Source organism: Oncorhynchus keta, unplaced genomic scaffold, assembly GCF_023373465.1.
Source record: "Oncorhynchus keta strain PuntledgeMale-10-30-2019 unplaced genomic scaffold, Oket_V2 Un_contig_9668_pilon_pilon, whole genome shotgun sequence".
Classification (NCBI taxonomy): domain Eukaryota; kingdom Metazoa; phylum Chordata; class Actinopteri; order Salmoniformes; family Salmonidae; genus Oncorhynchus; species Oncorhynchus keta.
Window position 1 is genome coordinate 9,254 of NW_026290634.1, and position 17,051 is coordinate 26,304.

The 17,051-nt window shown below is 42.0% G+C and overlaps 1 protein-coding gene across 1 annotated transcript; it reads right to left on the bottom strand.

Moving 5' to 3' along the window:
• Positions 1-9,475: 9,475 nt before the first annotated feature.
• Positions 9,476-16,930, bottom strand: si:dkey-117n7.5 (uncharacterized protein LOC559444 homolog). Its single transcript, XM_052513089.1, has 4 exons — positions 16,810-16,930; positions 15,144-15,224; positions 13,151-13,336; positions 9,476-10,124 (listed from the first exon to the last, which is right to left on the bottom strand). Exons 1-4 carry the CDS (start codon positions 16,928-16,930, stop codon positions 10,105-10,107), a joined length of 408 nt encoding a protein of 135 aa, XP_052369049.1. The 3' UTR covers positions 9,476-10,104.
• Between the last annotated feature and the right edge of the window lie 121 nt (positions 16,931-17,051).

Below are 17,051 nucleotides of genomic sequence, written 5' to 3' on the forward strand. Positions count from 1 at the left end.
AGATTTGACTTATTCCTTTAACTATATATATATATATATATGTCTGTTGCTTGTCTGTTCCTTAGGCTAGAACTGAGATGGGAAACAATATGTTTCCCATAATGCCCCTTCATCCTGGAACATGCTTCAAAAGATATTAAAGTTAGGGGAGTTGGTGTCCTTGCCTGTTTTTAAGACTCTGATCTATAACACTGTTTGTGATATATATAGATTTTTTAACATTTTGTTACCGGTTTTGTTTTTTCATTTATATTTCAAGACAGCATGTTAGCACATAGGGTGCACCGATTGGTGTCACCTTGTTAGTAAGTATGTGTTACACCTGTGCTGGCTTGTCCATCTCATTAGTCGGGTGGTGGTACACCTGTGCTTGCTTGTCCATCTTGTTAGTTGGAGGTGTTACACCTGTGCTGGCTTGTCCATCTTGTTAGTTGGAGGTGTTACACCTGTGCTGGCTTGTCCATCTCGTTAGTTGGAGGTGTTACACCTGTGCTGGCTTGTCCATCTCGTTAGTTGGAGGTGTTACACCTGTGCTGGCTTGTCCATCTCGTTAGTTGGAGGTGTTACACCTGTGCTGGCTTGTCCATCTCGTTAGTTGGAGGTGTTAAACCTGTGCTGGCTTGTCCATCTCGTTATTCGGGAGGTGTTATACCTGTGCTGGCTTGTCCATCTCGTTAGTCGGAGGTGTTAAACCTGTGCTGGCTTGTCCATCTTGTTTGTTCGAGGTGTTATACCTGTGCTGGCTTGTCCATCTCGTTAGTCGGAGGTGTTAAACCTGTGCTGGCTTGTCCATCTTGTTTGTTCGAGGTGTTACACCTGTGCTGGCTTGTCCATCTCGTTAGTCGGAGGTGTTAAACCTGTGCTGGCTTGTCCATCTCGTTAGTCGGAGGTGTTAAACCTGTGCTGGCTTGTCCATCTCGTTAGTCGGAGGTGTTAAACCTGTGCTGGCTTGTCCATCTTGTTTGTTCGAGGTGTTACACCTGTGCTGGCTTGTCCATCTCGTTATTCGGGAGGTGTTAAACCTGTGCTGGCTTGTCCATCTCGTTATTCGGGAGGTGTTATACTTGTGCTGGCTTGTCCATCTCGTTAGTCGGGAGGTGTTACACCTGTGCTGACCCAGGTGATATTTAAAAGTGGCTGGCCAAGGTGATATTTAAGAGTGGCTGGTCCAGGTGATATTTAAGAGTGGCTGGCCCAGGTGATATTTAGGAGTGGCTGGCCCAGGTGATATTTAGGAGTGGCTGGCCCAGGTGATATTTAAGAGTGGCTGGTCCAGGTGATATTTAAGAGTGGCAGGTGATATTTAAGTGGCTGTCCAGGTGATATTTAGTGGCTGGCCCAGGTGATATTTAAAGTGGCTGGTCCAGGTGATATTTGCTGGCTGGTCCAGGTCTATTTAGTGGCTGGTCCAGGTGATATTTGAGTGGCTGGTCCAGGTGATATTTAAAAGTGGCTGGTCCAGGTGATATTTAGAGTGGCTGGCCCAGGTGATATTTAAGAGTGGCTGGCCCAGGTGATATTTAAGAGTGGCTGGTCCAGGTGATATTTAAGTGTGGCTGGTCCAGGTAATATAGATGTGTGAAGGTTAGTGTATTTTCTGTAGGGAAGATAGAGATCCATCATGCATGACATTCCTGGGAGTATGTAAACATTAAAAAAATCATTTACCATAGCATTTTTGTATGTTCTCTATAGTTATGTACTTGAAAATGTATTAATTGACGAATTCGGCACATTTGGGCAAAATCCTGGCAGACTTGCGTAGTGATGTAATTCTTCACTGGATTACTCTGAAACTTTGCACACACACTGCTGCTTTCTTGTGGACAACATCTAAATTACACCTGGAATTCTATTTCAATGTATGGCCTTTCTCTTCAAAGGTAGAAAAATAGAAAACACATTTTTGTTTGTATTTATTATCTTTTACCAGATCCAATGTGTTTTCTTTCAAATGGTATCAAGAATATGCATGTCCTTGCTTCCAGGTCTGAGCTACAGGCAGTTAGATTTGGGTATGTCATTTTAGGCGAAAATTGAAAAGAAGGGTCCGATTCTTAGGAGGTTTAAAGAGTGGCTGGCCTAGGTGATATTTAAGAGTGGCTGGTCCAGGTGATATTTAAGTGTAGCTCAGTTGGCCTAGAGCATGGCGCTTGTAACGCCAGGGAGTGGGTTTTTCAGGTGACATCGTAGAATGTATGCACCATGACTGCATTTATCGCTTTGGACAAAAGCGTCAGCTAAATGGCATATATTATTATTATTATTTCTTTAAGAGTGGCTGGCCTAGGTGATATTTAAGAGTGGCTGGCCCAGGTGATATTTAAGAGTGGCTTTGGCCCAGGTGATATTTAAAGTGGCTGGCCCAGGTGATATATAAAGAGTGGCTGGCCCAGGTGATATATAGGCAGTTGGCTGGCCCAGGTGATATAGAGTGGCTGGCCCAGGTGATATTTAAGAGTGGCTGGCCCAGGTGATATTTAAGAGTGGCTGGCCCAGGTGATATTTAAGAGTGGCTGGCCCAGGTGATATTTAAGAGTGGCTGGCCCAGGTGATATTTAAGAGTGGCTGGCCCAGGTGATATTTAGAGTGGCTGGCCCAGGTGATATTTAAGAGTGGCTGGCCCAGGTGATATTTAAGAGTGGCTGGCCCAGGTGATATATAAGAGTGGCTGGCCCAGGTGATATTTAAGAGTGGCTGTCCCAGGTGATATTTAAGAGTGGCTGGCCCAGGTGATATTTAAGAGTGGCTGGCCCAGGTGATATTTAGAGTGGCTGGCCCAGGTGATATTTAAGAGTGGCTGGCCCAGGTGATATTTAAGAGTGGCTGGCCCAGGTGATATTTAAGAGTGGCTGGCCCAGGTGATATTTAAGAGTGGCTGGCCCAGGTGATATTTAAGAGTGGCTGGCCCAGGTGATATTTAAGAGTGGCTGGCCCAGGTGATATTTAGAGTGGCTGGCCCAGGTGATATTTAAGAGTGGCTGGCCCAGGTGATATTTAAGAGTGGCTGGCCCAGGTGATATTTAAGAGTGGCTGGCCCAGGTGATATTTAGAGTGGCTGGCCCAGGTGATATTTAAGAGTGTCTGGCCCAGGTGATATTTAAGAGTGGCTGGCCCAGGTGATATTTAAGAGCGGCTGGCCCAGGTGATATTTAAGAGTGGCTGGCCCAGGTGATATTTAAGAGTGGCTGGCCCAGGTGATATTTAAGAGTGGCTGGCCCAGGTGATATTTAAGAGTGGCTGGCCCAGGTGATATTTAAGAGTGGCTGGCCCAGGTGATATTTAAGAGTGGCTGGCCCAGGTGATATTTAAGAGTGGCTGGTCCAGGTGATATTTAAGAGTGGCTGGTCCAGGTGATATTTAAGAGTGGCTGGCCCAGGTGATATTTAAGAGTGGCTGGCCCAGGTGATATTTAAGAGTGGCTGGCCCAGGTGATATTTAAGAGTGGCTGGCCCAGGTGATATTTAAGAGTGGCTGGCCCAGGTGATATTTAAGAGTGGCTGGCCCAGGTGATATTTAAGAGTGGCTGGTCCAGGTGATATTTAAGAGTGGCTGGCCCAGGTGATATTTAAGAGTGGCTGGTCCAGGTGATATTTAAGAGTGGCTGGCCCAGGTGATATTTAAGAGTGGCTGGCCCAGGTGATATTTAAGAGTGGCTGGCCCAGGTGATATTTAAGAGTGGCTGGCCCAGGTGATATTTAAGAGTGGCTGGCCCAGTGCTCCAGTTGAGCTTGAGAGATGTTGGGAGAGCTACACTTCACGTCAGCTGAGGCGCCATTTCGAGCTCAACCTATTTAAGTTAGAAAGAAGCCAGAGTTTTGGGTTTTTCCCTGTTTATTTTGGTTCATATTCTTTTTATTCCCTATCCTAAGTTGTTGTGGGTTTTTCTTTTAGTTTGGCTTTTCGGAGGCAAACCTAGTGGGCATCTATGGTGGGTGTATTTTAGAAACCTTACTAGTGGCTTTATTAACTTTCAGTGGGCATCCACAGGGGTGACTTTCAGAACCACTTTCTGGTTTGTTTTAGTTGTCCAAGTGATTTGTCTTTGTTAGTTCCCTTTGTTGTGAACGACATTTTGAATTTGTCAGCTATTAACGTAACAATATTGGAAAATTAATAAGTCAAGTCTGTTCCTTTACCAATCCCCTTCCATCCATTCTATCAACCTATTTCAAGCAGGATTCCCCTGCTACCGAGCGTAGACGGTGTGTCCTCTCCTCTAACAAATACAAATACTCTGTTACCTTGCTGGGCTCTCTTCTGGCCCTCAGCCTGCATGATGTCACCCCTGTTGCGGGGACATATGTGGTAGAGAGAGGTGGCAAGGCAGGCAGGCAGGTGGGTAGTCAGCCACCCCCGGGTGTTTAGCCTTAAGCCTGGTGGGATACTGGTGCTTTATGTACGGTAGGTGATAGGGTTGTGTAATGTGAGCTAGGGGAAAGGAGGGATGGAGAGAGTTTTGGAAAAGGGGATATTATGATAAGTGTGAGAAGAGAGACAAAAAGTGAGGGAAGAGCGTGGGAAAGAGAGTGAGTGTATGTGTGTGTGTTGGTGAGAGATTCTCTCAATAGGGAATTCAGTGGCCCAAGCAGGGGAGAGAGTCCTGAGAGAGCCAACACGGCAGCATTTAGACCAGTTACTAGCCAAGATTCAAAGTAGCCGTCCAAATACAAGTGCAAAAAATAGGTCACGACACGCACCCACGTACACACCCACGCATGTACACATGCACGTATACACACACTTATACACATACACACACGTATGCACGTACACACACACCAGGGGAGGCTCCTCAGAGGAGGAAGGAGAGGACCATCCTCCATGAATTTCAGGAACATTTTAAATAGTGAAACATTTAAAAAGTTATCCTTTCAGAAAAAGAACTACAAAATATATTCACGTCACCAAATAATTGATTAAAACACACTGTTTTGCAATGAAGGTCTACAGTAGCCTCAACAGCACTCTTTAGGGTAGCACCATGGTGTAGCCAGAGGACAGCTAGCTTCCGTCCTCTGGGTACATTGACTTCAAAAACCTAGGAGGCTCATGGTTCTCACCCCCTTCCTTAGACTTACACAGTAATTATGACAACTTCCGGAGGATATCCTCCAACCGATCAGAGCTCTTGCAGCATGAACTGAGATGTTGTCCACCCAATCAAAGGATCAGAGAATGAATCTAGAACTGAAAACATAAGCTACAGCTAGATAGCACTGTAGTGCATAAATGCATAAAATGTGGCGAATAGTTGACTAAAAGAGAGCGAAAGACAATAGTTGAACAGTTTTTAACAAATTAATTAATATAAAAATGAAGGAGGAGCAAGAGATAGAGAGCTATATTTTGTCCTTTTTTTCACTTAACTTATTTTGCTAGCAAATGCAGCAAGCTAGCTAGTTTAGCCTACTCAAACACCCGGCTCAAACATAGGGATGCTATGTTAGCTAGCTGGCTATGACTATCCAACACTGGAACTCTTCCATGTCAAGGTAAGCTTTTGGTTTTTATGTACAAAATATGAAGAACATACGCACATCCAGGTACTTTCCACAGGTGCAGGCAAACTCATGGAAAACAGAAAGGAAAATGCTCCACACTGCTGCTCATGCTCCCAGGTGTTATTTATTTATAGCAGGTAAATATCACCTGGGAGCATGGCCAAAGTGTGGCATTTTCCTTTCTGTTTCAAGATTTTGGTTTTACTCATTTATTGCCACTGGGACCCCGGTGTAACTGCTAAACTGCTTACTGACGGTACACTGTAATGTTACTGCATGATTGTAGCGGGTTTACTAACACGTTAGTTATATGATGTTACTTCAGCTAATATGGTGACAACGGTGTAGGCTGTGTGTAGCGGTCATGATATGAAGGTTTGGCTTGGAAGGTTTTTCGCCTGGTCACATACAGCTGATGTGTTGTTAATTGAAGTCCACAAGCAAGGGAAAAGGTGAGAGGAGGAGCGTGCATAGATGCAGAAGGAACACAACAAGTTGTTTGTATGTGGCTATTTTACGCGCTGTTTGCATGTGATCAAGGGTGTATTCATTCCGCCGATTCTGTTGAAAAACATTTTTAAACGGAAGCAGACAGAATTGAACGGGGATAAACATCCATGAATTTGAACTCTAATTTGCAACTGTTGGACTAATGATTTGTTATAGAAATCCATATGATTTCTATGTTTATGAAATGATAAGATAATGACTAAATGATTTATACTTTTAAAGTAATGTGATAAAGCATATATATAAATAACCTTTTAAAGTAATGTTAAGACAATTCCACCCTGTCACTGTATAAGGGAGTGAAATGTGTTTGAATCATAAGACTAGAATTATTGAATGTATGTGCATAGAAAAAGAGGAACTGTTAGCAGACAAGGAACCGTGGCAGACAACCTGTGACCACTATGAAACTGATAACATTGAAGGAGGTCTCCCCACCCAGGGAGGGGAGAAACCATTAGGCTTGCAGTATATTATGTAACATGTTGTAGGATATGATAAGCAATGTATATGTTGGAGAAAACATGTAAACAGCATTGGCAGTGTTAGAGAGGAGGGGCATTTATATGACCAAATGTGAGGTATAAAAGGCTATGTGCATTGTATAATTTTTTAGAGCTTTCGTGAATAAACATTCGGATTATTGTAAATTGGGACTCTGTTTCATTCAACTAGAATCTTACAAATTCTGGGTTGCAGATTGAGTAGTTTAATTGAAGTTCAGTTTATGAACATTGAGAACATAATTCTCGTAACATGATTACACCGTAGATCACCTAGATGCAGGCAAGAGTGTGCAAGGCGGTATTGAATATGTCACTGTCTGTCACCTCAAATCTTTCTCTTGGCCTGTGTGCACCTACGTTGTAAACTTTCATTCATAGGCTGGGTTGTAGCAGCCTCATGATGGGTACAAGGAAAATGTGAGTATCATGTAGTAGTAGGGTGAATGGAATATGAATGAAAGTCTTACAATATGCTGTAATAAAACAATTGTCCTCCCTCATCTTTAAGGGCACCGACCCTCCTGACCCTCACTTCTAGACTCATTGTTGACACACGCAGTGGTAAAGGAACTTCATAGACTCATTGTTGTGATTCACTGACACACACAGTGGTAAAGGAACGTCATAGACTCATTGTTGTGATTCACTGACACACACAGTGGTAAAGGAACGTCATAGACTCATTGTTGTGATTCTCTGACACACACAGTGGTAAAGGAACGTCATAGACTCATTGTTGTGATTCACTGACACACACAGTGGTAAAGGAACGTCATAGACTCATTGTTGTGATTCACTGACACACACAGTGGTAAAGGAACGTCATAGACTCATTGTTGTGATTCACTGACACACACAGTGGTAAAGGAACGTCATAGACTCATTGTTGTGATTCACTGACACACACAGTGGTAAAGGAACGTCATAGACTCATTGTTGTGATTCACTGACACACACAGTGGTAAAGGAACGTCATAGACTCATTGTTGTGATTTAATGACACACACAGTGGTAAAGGAACGTCATAGACTCATTGTTGTGATTCACTGACACACACAGTGGTAAAGGAACGTCATAGACTCATTGTTGTGATTTACTGACACACACAGTGGTAAAGGAACGTCATAGACTCATTGTTGTGATTCACTGACACACAGTGGTAAAGGAACGTCATAGACTCATTGTTGTGAGTGGTAAAGGAACGTCATAGACTCATTGTTGTGATTCACTGACACACAGTGGTAAAGGAACTTCATAGACTCATTGTTGTGATTCACTGACACACGCAGTGGTAAAGGAACGTCATAGACTCATTGTTGTGATTCACTGACACACACAGTGGTAAAGGAACGTCATAGACTCATTGTTGTGATTTAATGTCATAGACTCATTGTTGTGATTCATGAAAACAGTGGTAAATACTCATTACTCATTGTTGTGATTCACTGACACACATTAAAGGAACAGACTCATAACAACATTTGTGATTCTCTGACACACACAGTGGTAAAGGAACGTCATAGACTCATTGTTGTGATTCACTGACACACACAGTGGTACGTCATAGACTCATTGTTGTGATTTGACACACACAGTGGTAAAAAGCGTCATTGACTCAGTTGTGATTCAGTGGTAAAAACGTCATAGACTCATTGTTGTGATTCACTGACACACACAGTGGTAAAGGAACGTCATAACTCATTGTTGTGAATACACACATAAAAACGTATAGACTCATTGTTTCTGTCATAACTCAGGGTTTAAGTGTTAAAAATGATTTCAGTAGCATCAGGTTTTAAACTATTTCAGTAGTATCAGGGTTAGACTCAGTGTTAAAAATGATTTCATTGTTGGATTTAGTAAAGGAACGTCATATCAGTGATTCACTGGTAAGTGTTAGACTCATTGTTGTGATTTTGACACACAAGTGTTAAAAACAACTAGAACAAAGTGATGCACTTAGAAGTAGTACTATAGAATGTGCTATACTATACTATAGTACTATAGAACGTCTTTATACTATGGTACTATAGAATGTGCTATACTAGGTTAGTACTATAGAATGTGCTATACTATACTATAGTACTATAGCATGTGCTATACTATAGTACTATAGAACGTGCTATACTATTGTACTATAGAATGTGCTATACTATAGTACTATAGATTGTAGGGTTTAAGTGTTAAAAATGATTTCAGTAGTATCCCAGGGTTTATACTATACTATAGTACTATAGCATGTGCTATACTATAGTACTATAGAACGTGCTATACTATGGTACTATAGAATGTGCTATACTATACTACAGTACTATAGAACGTGCTATACTATGGTACAATAGAATGTGATATACTATAGTACTATAGAATGTGCTATACTATAGTACTATAGAATGTGCTATACTTTACAGAATGTGCTATACTATAGTACTATAGAATGTGATATACTATAGTACTATAGAATGTGATATACTATAGTACTATAGAATGTGCTATACTATACTATAGTACTATAGAACGTGCTATACTATGGTACTATAGAATGTGCTATACTATAGTACTATAGAATGTGCTATACTATACTATAGTACTATAGCATGTGCTATACTATAGTACTATAGAACATGCTATACTATTGTACTATAGAATGTGCTATACTATGGTACAATAGAATGTGATATACTATAGTACTATAGAATGTGCTATACTATAGTACTATAGTACTATAGAATGTGCTATACTATACAGAATGTGCTATACTATAGTACTATAGAATGTGCTATACTATACAGTATGTGCTATACTATAGTACTATAGAATGTGATATACTATAGTACTATAGAATGTGATATACTATAGTACTATAGAATGTGCTATACTATAGTACTATAGAATGTGCTATACTATAGTACTATAGAATGTGCTATACTATAGTACTATAGAATGTGATATACTACAGTACTATAGAACGTGCTATACTATGGTACAATAGAATGTGATATACTATAGTACTATAGAATGTGCTATTCTACAGTACTATAGAATGTGCTATACTATACTATAGTACTATAGCATGTGCTATACTATAGTACTATAGAATGTGCTATTCTACAGTACTATAGAATGTGATATACTATAGTAATATAGAATGTGCAGGCTACCTTTTGATTAAAACATGAAAGAACACATTCATAACATTCACATGGTGAGTCATCTGTAATTGGCATAGTCCATAGAAAATACAGTAGCTGTATTAGACCTGGGTTCAAATACTTTAAAAATAATTTGAGCGTTACCTTAAAAGACTGCCTGGAGTCCCAGATGGGCAGGGTTTTGCAGTTTTGGGACTTTTCTATTGGGTAATTAAGCCAGGCAAGCTCAAACAGGCACAGATAAAGACTTTCGAATGATTTTGCAAATCAATGCAACCCATGCAGCTCTGCTCTATATGGGCATTTCTCTCAAGTGTGGAAAATCATTAGTTTATTTTAAATATTTAAAAAATCCAGATCTGCACAAAAATTCGAACATTTTACACTGTGGCATTTACAAAAAAAAAAAATGTCTTGATTGGCAGCTCCCTCTCACCTTCTAGGCTCAAGACCTGTGAAGAAACAATGAATGTGTTATGTAATGCAACAATAGCGTACAGCCCCTCCTTTGAGATTGCATTTGTGTGTGCCAGACTGACGTCAAATACAATTGTCAAACGGCAAGCTAAATCAAGTGCACTTCAAATAATGTGTTTTACCAGGCTGTCTGGTGTTTGCCCATGTTTATCCCAAGATTCACAATGGCTGTCTAGATCACCTCTCTCATTTCTAGTGCCAGCTCCGGCTAGTCTGATTGGTTCCTTCCATATTTGACCCCTTCTATTCCTGAATACCAACCATGGCCATGATTGATGGTGCATTCAAGTGCTGCATTTTCTTTTAGGAAATGTACTGTTGGTAGTTGTCAACGGACATGCTAGTTGTCACAATGGACATATTTTGAATATATGTACATAACCATTCAAAAGACGCGTCACAAGTCCTCAACTGGCAGCTTCATTAAAACTTCTTAGGGCTGCAATCCCGTTAACAGGATCGATATGACAACAGCCAGTGAAAGTGCAGGGCGCCAAATTCAAAACAACAGAAATCTCATAATTAAAATTCCTCAATCATGCATGTATCTTATACCGTTTTAAAGGTAATCTTGTTGTTAATCCCACCACAGTGTACGATTTCAAATAGGCTTTACAGCGAAAGCACCACAAACGATTATGTTAGGTCACCACCAACTCACAGAATAATTCAGCCATTTTTCCAGCCAAAGAGAGGAGCCACAAAAAGCACAAATAGAGATAAAATGAATCACTAACCTTTGATGATCTTCATCAGATGACACTCATAGGACTTCATGTTGCACAATACATGTATGTTTTGTTTGATAAAGTTCATATTTATATAAAACAAATCTCAGTATACATTGGCGCGTTACGTTCACTAGTTCCAAAAACATCCGGTGATATTGCAGAGAACCACATCATTTTACAGAAATACTCATTATAAATGTTGATAAATACAATTGTTAGACATGGAAATATAGAAACACCTCTCCTTAATGCAACGGCTGTGTCAGATTTCAAAAACACTTACGGAAAAAGCACACCATGCCATAATCTGAGACGGCGCTCGGAAAATAAATACAATTATCCGCCATGTTGGAGTCAACATAAATCAGAAATCACATTATAAATATTCCCTTACCTTTGACGATCTTCATCAGAATGCACTCCCAGGAATCCTAGTTCCACAATAAATGCTTGATTTGTTCGATAATGTCCCTTATTTATGTACAAGTAGCTACTTTTGTTAGCGCGTTTAGTACACAAATCCAAATGCTCTTGCAGGTCCATCCGAACCTCAGACAAAAACTATAAAAAAGTTATATTACAGGTCGAAGAAACTTGTCAAAGTTCCAACCGGAGAATTCCTATGTCTGTAGAGAAGCCATGGAACGCAGGTCGCTATCATGTGAAATGCGCATGACCAGGACCTGGCTCTCTGCCAGACCATGTACTCAAGGAGCTCACATCCGGCTCCACAACACAGGAGAAGCCTCATTCAAGTTTCTAAAGACGGTTGACATCTAGTGGAAGCCCTAGGAAGTGCAACTTTATCCATATCCCACTGTGTATTCAATAGGGGCTGGGTTGAAAATCTACCAAACTCAGATTTTCCACTTCCTGTTTGTATTTCTTCTCAGGTGTTTGCCTGCCATATGAGTTCTGTTATACTCACAGACATCATTCAAACAGTTTTAGAAACTTCAGAGTGTTTTCTATCCAATGCAAATAATAATATGCATATATTAGCAACTGGGACTGAGGAGCAGGCCGTTTACTCTGGGCACCTTTCATCCAAGCTACTCAATACTGCCCCTGCAGCCATAAGAAAATAGTACCCGCAAAACACCAGTCTCAACATCAGCAGTGAAAGGCGACTCCGGGATGCTGGCTTTCTAGGCAGAGTTCCTCTGTCCAGTGCCTGTGTTCTTTTGCCCAACTTGATCTTTTATTTTTATTGGCCAGTCTGAGACATGGCTTTTTCTTTGCAACTCTGCCTAGTAGACCAGCATCCCAGAGTCGCCTCTTCACTGTTGACTTTGAGACTGGTGTTTTGCGGGTACTATTTAATGAAGCTGCCAGTTGAGGACTTGTGAGGCATCTGTTTCTCAAACTAGATACTTGAATGTACTTGTCTTCTTGCTCAGTTGTGCACGGGGCCTCCCACTTCTTCTATTCTGGTTAGAGCCAGTTTGGGCTGTTCTATGAAGCGAGTAGTACACAGCGTTGTACGAGATCTTCAGTTTCTTGGCAATTTCTCGCATGGAAGAGCCTTCATTTCTCAGATCAAGAATAGACTGACGAGTTTCAGAAAAAAGTGCTTTGTTTTTGGCCATTTTGAGCATGTAATCGAACTCACTAATGCTGATGCTCCAGATACTCAACTTGACTAAAGAAGGTCAGTTTTATTGCTTCTTTAATCAGAACCACAGTTTTCAGCTATGCTAACATAATTGCAAAAGGGTTTTCTAATGATCAATTAGCCTTTTAAAATGCTAAACTTGGATTAGCTAACACAACGTGCCATTGGAACACAGGAGTGATGGTTGCTGATAATGGGCCTCTGTACCCTTGTGTAGACATTCCATTAAAAATCAGTCATTTCCAGCTACAATAGTCATTTACAACATTAACAATGTCTACACTGTATTTCTGATCAATATTTCCCAAATCTCCTCTTGTCATTCCCTAGTCATCCCTAGCGGTTCCCGACCTCTCCTCTGCTTCCCAAATCTTCTGGAGTTATTCCAATAGAATAAAATATTTGCTTTATTGGTCCATTTGGACTGAAACGTCCTTATTGTTTTTCTGTCACAGTACCCAACCTGCCTCTGAAGCAATTAGGTGTAAAGTGCCATGCTCAAGGGCACAAAGGCGCTAGACAGCACATGGGATATTGAAGCCAGTAACCCTCCGGCTGTTGGTTCACCTCCCCCCAGATGTCCCCTGTAAACTGAGGGATTCCTCCTTGTCAACTCTAACCTGGAGACTACTACCGGTAACAAGTAGTTCCCTACCTCTCCTCTCTTTCCCACACCACCTCTGACATTCTTGTTTGGTGTTGAAGCGGTTGTGGTTGCCCTCACAACCCCCGTAGACAAACGGCCGGCACTCCCCGGAGTGGGGGTGGTAGTACCACAGCAGGACATGCTCCCAACATCCCCCCTCTGACATGGGCAGCAGGCAGAGGTCAGGGGTCAAGTCTAAAGCAAAAGTAGAGATAATATAACCTGGTCACAGATCTGTTTGTGCCAAACATGACGATGACTGTAGGAGCTAGACAGCACAAACAGATCTGGGACCAGGCTAATCACTAAATTATAGGAGTTAAGTAACAGATAATTAAGAAAAGCTTTTCTGAGGCATGTTTGACAAGAGTGAACACGTTCAAAAACACGTAGAATTAGGAATATTATCCTCAGTGAATTAAAATCCTTTGTGGAAACCAAATAAATAATGTCCATTGTGCTGTGATATCAAGCTTATGAGTCATTGTTAGAACATCCATTAATTAAGTGAATAATGGTTTTTAATAGTTTTGCCTTTCAATGTGGGTTGCACATTCATTCAAAAATTCTAGCGCACAACAACACACACACTCTTATCTTTTCGTCCCGCATTGTGCCCCATACACTCCCTCCTCATTACAAACTAATATAAAGAGAGAGAGGGAGAGACAGAGAGAGAGAGAAAAAATGGAGAGAGACAGAGAGACAAAGGGGAGAGAGAGATAGAAGAGATCGAGAGAGAGAGAGAGAGAGAGAGAGAGAGATGGAAGAGATAGGGAGAGAGATAGAAAGGGGAGGGAGAGAGAGAGAGAGAGAGAGAGAGAGAGAGAGAGAGAGAGAGAGAGAGAGACAGAGAGAGTGAAAGGGGAGAGAGATAGAAAAAATGGAGAGAGAGAGAGAGAGTGAAAGGGGAGAGAGATAGAAAGAGAGAGAGGGAGGAGAGAGAGAGAGAGGGGAGAGAGATAGAAAGAGAGAGAGAGAGAGAGAGAGAGAGAGAGAGAGAGAGAGAGAGACAGACAGACAGAGAGAGATGTCAAAAGAGACAAGAGATAAATGACTTAAATGTAAATGTAAATGTAGAGAGAGAGAGAGAGAGAGAGAGAGATAAAAAAATGAAGAGACAGGGAGTGAAAGGGGGAGAGAGATGGAAAGATAGGGAGGGGGAGAGAGAGAGAGAGAGAGAGAGAGAGAGAGAGAGAGAGATGGAGAGAGAGAGAAAGGGGGAGAGAGATAGAAAGATAGGGGAGGGGGTGGAGAGAGAGAGAGAGAGAGAGAGAGAGAGAGAGAGAGAGAGAGAGAGAGAGAGAGAGAGACATATTTCCCTCAGATTACACAGATCCACAAAGAATTCGAAAACAAATCCAATTTTGAAAAACTCCCATATCTACTGGGTGAAATTCCACAGTGTGCCATCAAAGCAGCAAGATTTGTGACCTGTTGCCACGAGAAAAGGGCAACCAGTGAAGAACACGCACCATTGTAAATACAACCCATATCTATGCTTATTTATTTTATCTTGTGTCCTTTACCATTTGTACATTGTTAAAACACTGTATATATATATATATAATATGACATTTGTAATGTCTTTATTGTTTTGAAACTTCTGTATGTGTGATGTCTACTGTTAATTTTTTATTGTTTATTTCACTTTATATATTATCTACCTCACTTGCTTTGGCAATGTTAACACATGTTTCCCATGCCAATAAAGCCCCTTGAATTGAATTGAATTGAATTGAGAGAGAGAGGAAGAGAGATAAAGAGAGAGAGAGATGGGGGAGAGAGAGAGAGAGGGAGGGGGAGAGAGACAGAGGGAGGGAGGGTAGAGAGAGAGGGGGAGAGAAAGACAGAGAGAAAGAGGGATTGAAAGCGAGAGAGTGCAAGAGAAAAAATAAAGAATCAAAATGAGAAGAGGAGAGGAAGAAGCGGGAACAAGAGGAAGAGGAAAGACGGAGAGAGAAAAGAGAGATGGAAAGGAAAACAAGTTCCATTCATTCACCTGATGAGCGTGGCCCGACTCCTGGAACCCTTCTTCTCCTGTGCCTCAGTCCCCAATCTGCTCCCCTGTTGGCTCCAGAGTCTGAAGAGAGAACTCATTAGCTTACAGAAAGGCAGATTCAACTATTTATTACTAAGTGGGGTCTGCTGCGTCCCACTCCTCTAATCAACACACAGGGCTCTTGATAAATGTCTACTCTATTGGCCCTGGTCAAAAGTATTACACTATACAGGGAATGGAGTGCCATTTGGAATACAGCCTGTATTGGTCTGCAGACTCGGCACTGACCCTCTTAAATCTGTCCGACTGACTTGGTCTGTTGTACTGACTCTCTATAGGTTCATACTGGAGGATGAACAGGGAGACATGGAGGAAAGGATGATGAATGATGGAAATGTCTACAAATCTCCAAGTCGGATGTTTGTCTGTGACTGATACATTTTGCATGTAAAATATACTGCATTTACGGGGAGATTATGGAGTTTGGATTATATTCTTATTTCACTTTTTTTATCAGCCAAATCTGGTCTGGTGTAATGGAATCAATGTAATACTCCCAAGAGTGAAAACCCCGCCCATCTGGCACACCAGGCAAGTTCAATCGAATGCTCAGAGCATTTGAAAAGATCAAATATTTTGGAACTCAGGTCATATGTATATATACCTGTAGATTAACTAGATGTCACGATCCCGGGCGCGGGATTACACTTAACAATGGACACAATGACATTGACAGGGGCAATGTGAGCCTTTGATTATTTCCGATCCCTTTGGTTCAATGGAACCCGAAATAGGGATTCAAATGGGATGAGAAGCCCAGTAGCCTAGGGCTGGCTAGCCTAGGGCTGGCTAGCCTAGGGCTGGTTAGCCTAGGGCTGGTTAGCCTAGGGCTGGCTAGCCTAGGGCTGGTTAGCCTAGGGCTGGTTAACCTAGGGCTGGCTAGCGGGCTGGTTAGCCTAGGGCTGGTTGGCTGGCTAGCCTCGGGCTGGTTAGCCTAGGGCTGGTTAGCCTAGGGCTGGCTAGCCTAGGGCTGGTTAGCCTAGGGCTTTTTAGCCTAGGGCTGGCTAGCCTAGGGCTGGTTAGCCTAGGGCTGGTTAGCCGAGGGCTGGTTAGCCTAGGGCTGGCTAGCCTAGGGCTGGCTAGGATAATGACCCGTGATAACACTGTGTTTTTCTGCCTCTCTCTCTCTCTCTCTTCCCTCTGTCTTTGTCCTCGTCTTTTTCTACGCACAGTAATAAAGCACTCAGAATGGAGAGTCTAGCTTCAGGGTTGGGGTGAACTCTGGAGGTTAGTAAAAAGATGGATAGGATATTAGATTAGTCTAAGCGAGGGTCTCACTTAGGGACAAGGGCAGTGTTTACATGAAGGAAAAAACAACAGCTTTTTATTTATTAGTTACTCAAATAGGTGGGGGATAAACAATACTTCTCTGTGGATATTTGTCTGGAATTTCGACCCGAATAAGAACCAATCCCACAGTTTAAATATAACTTTATTCAACATTCGTGACAGACAAGAGACGTTTAGGTTTTCTTCTGTGTAAAAAAGTGTGGCTATGCTGTACAGGAATGGAAAGCAGCATCACATCGGGACCAGGGGCATATATGTTGGTCAGGAGCTTGGACCACCACACCTGATACGGCACAAACCTCTAACTTTGACTTACCGGTAAGGTTGTCATCACCTGGGGTCCCCTCCTCTCGCAAGGGGACGGGGGGAGGAGTGGTTGATCCCCTACCAGCTCCTTTACAAGTCTTTTTTGTCCTCTTCCTCCTCTCCCATCTCATCCTCAGGAAGGCTGCGAGTGAAGATGGATACAGGCTCGTCCGGTTCCCTCTCAAACATCATGCTCTCAGCATCCGGGTCCTTGGACTTCACCACAAACTTCAAGTCCATCCCTGCAACAAT

Bases quoted from the DNA above. Each gene is read 5' to 3' on its own strand.
- si:dkey-117n7.5 (XM_052513089.1), bottom strand. From the start codon at position 16,930: ATGAGATGGGAGAGGAGGAAGAGGACAAAAAAGACTTGTAAAGGAGCT. The intron at 13,337-15,143 runs GTGAATGAATGG...CTTTTGCTTTAG, and splicing joins AGTCGGGCCACGCTCATCAG to ACTTGACCCCTGACCTCTGC. The intron at 10,125-13,150 runs GTAGGGAACTAC...GTTTCTTCACAG, and splicing joins GTGTGGGAAAGAGAGGAGAG to GTCTTGAGCCTAGAAGGTGA.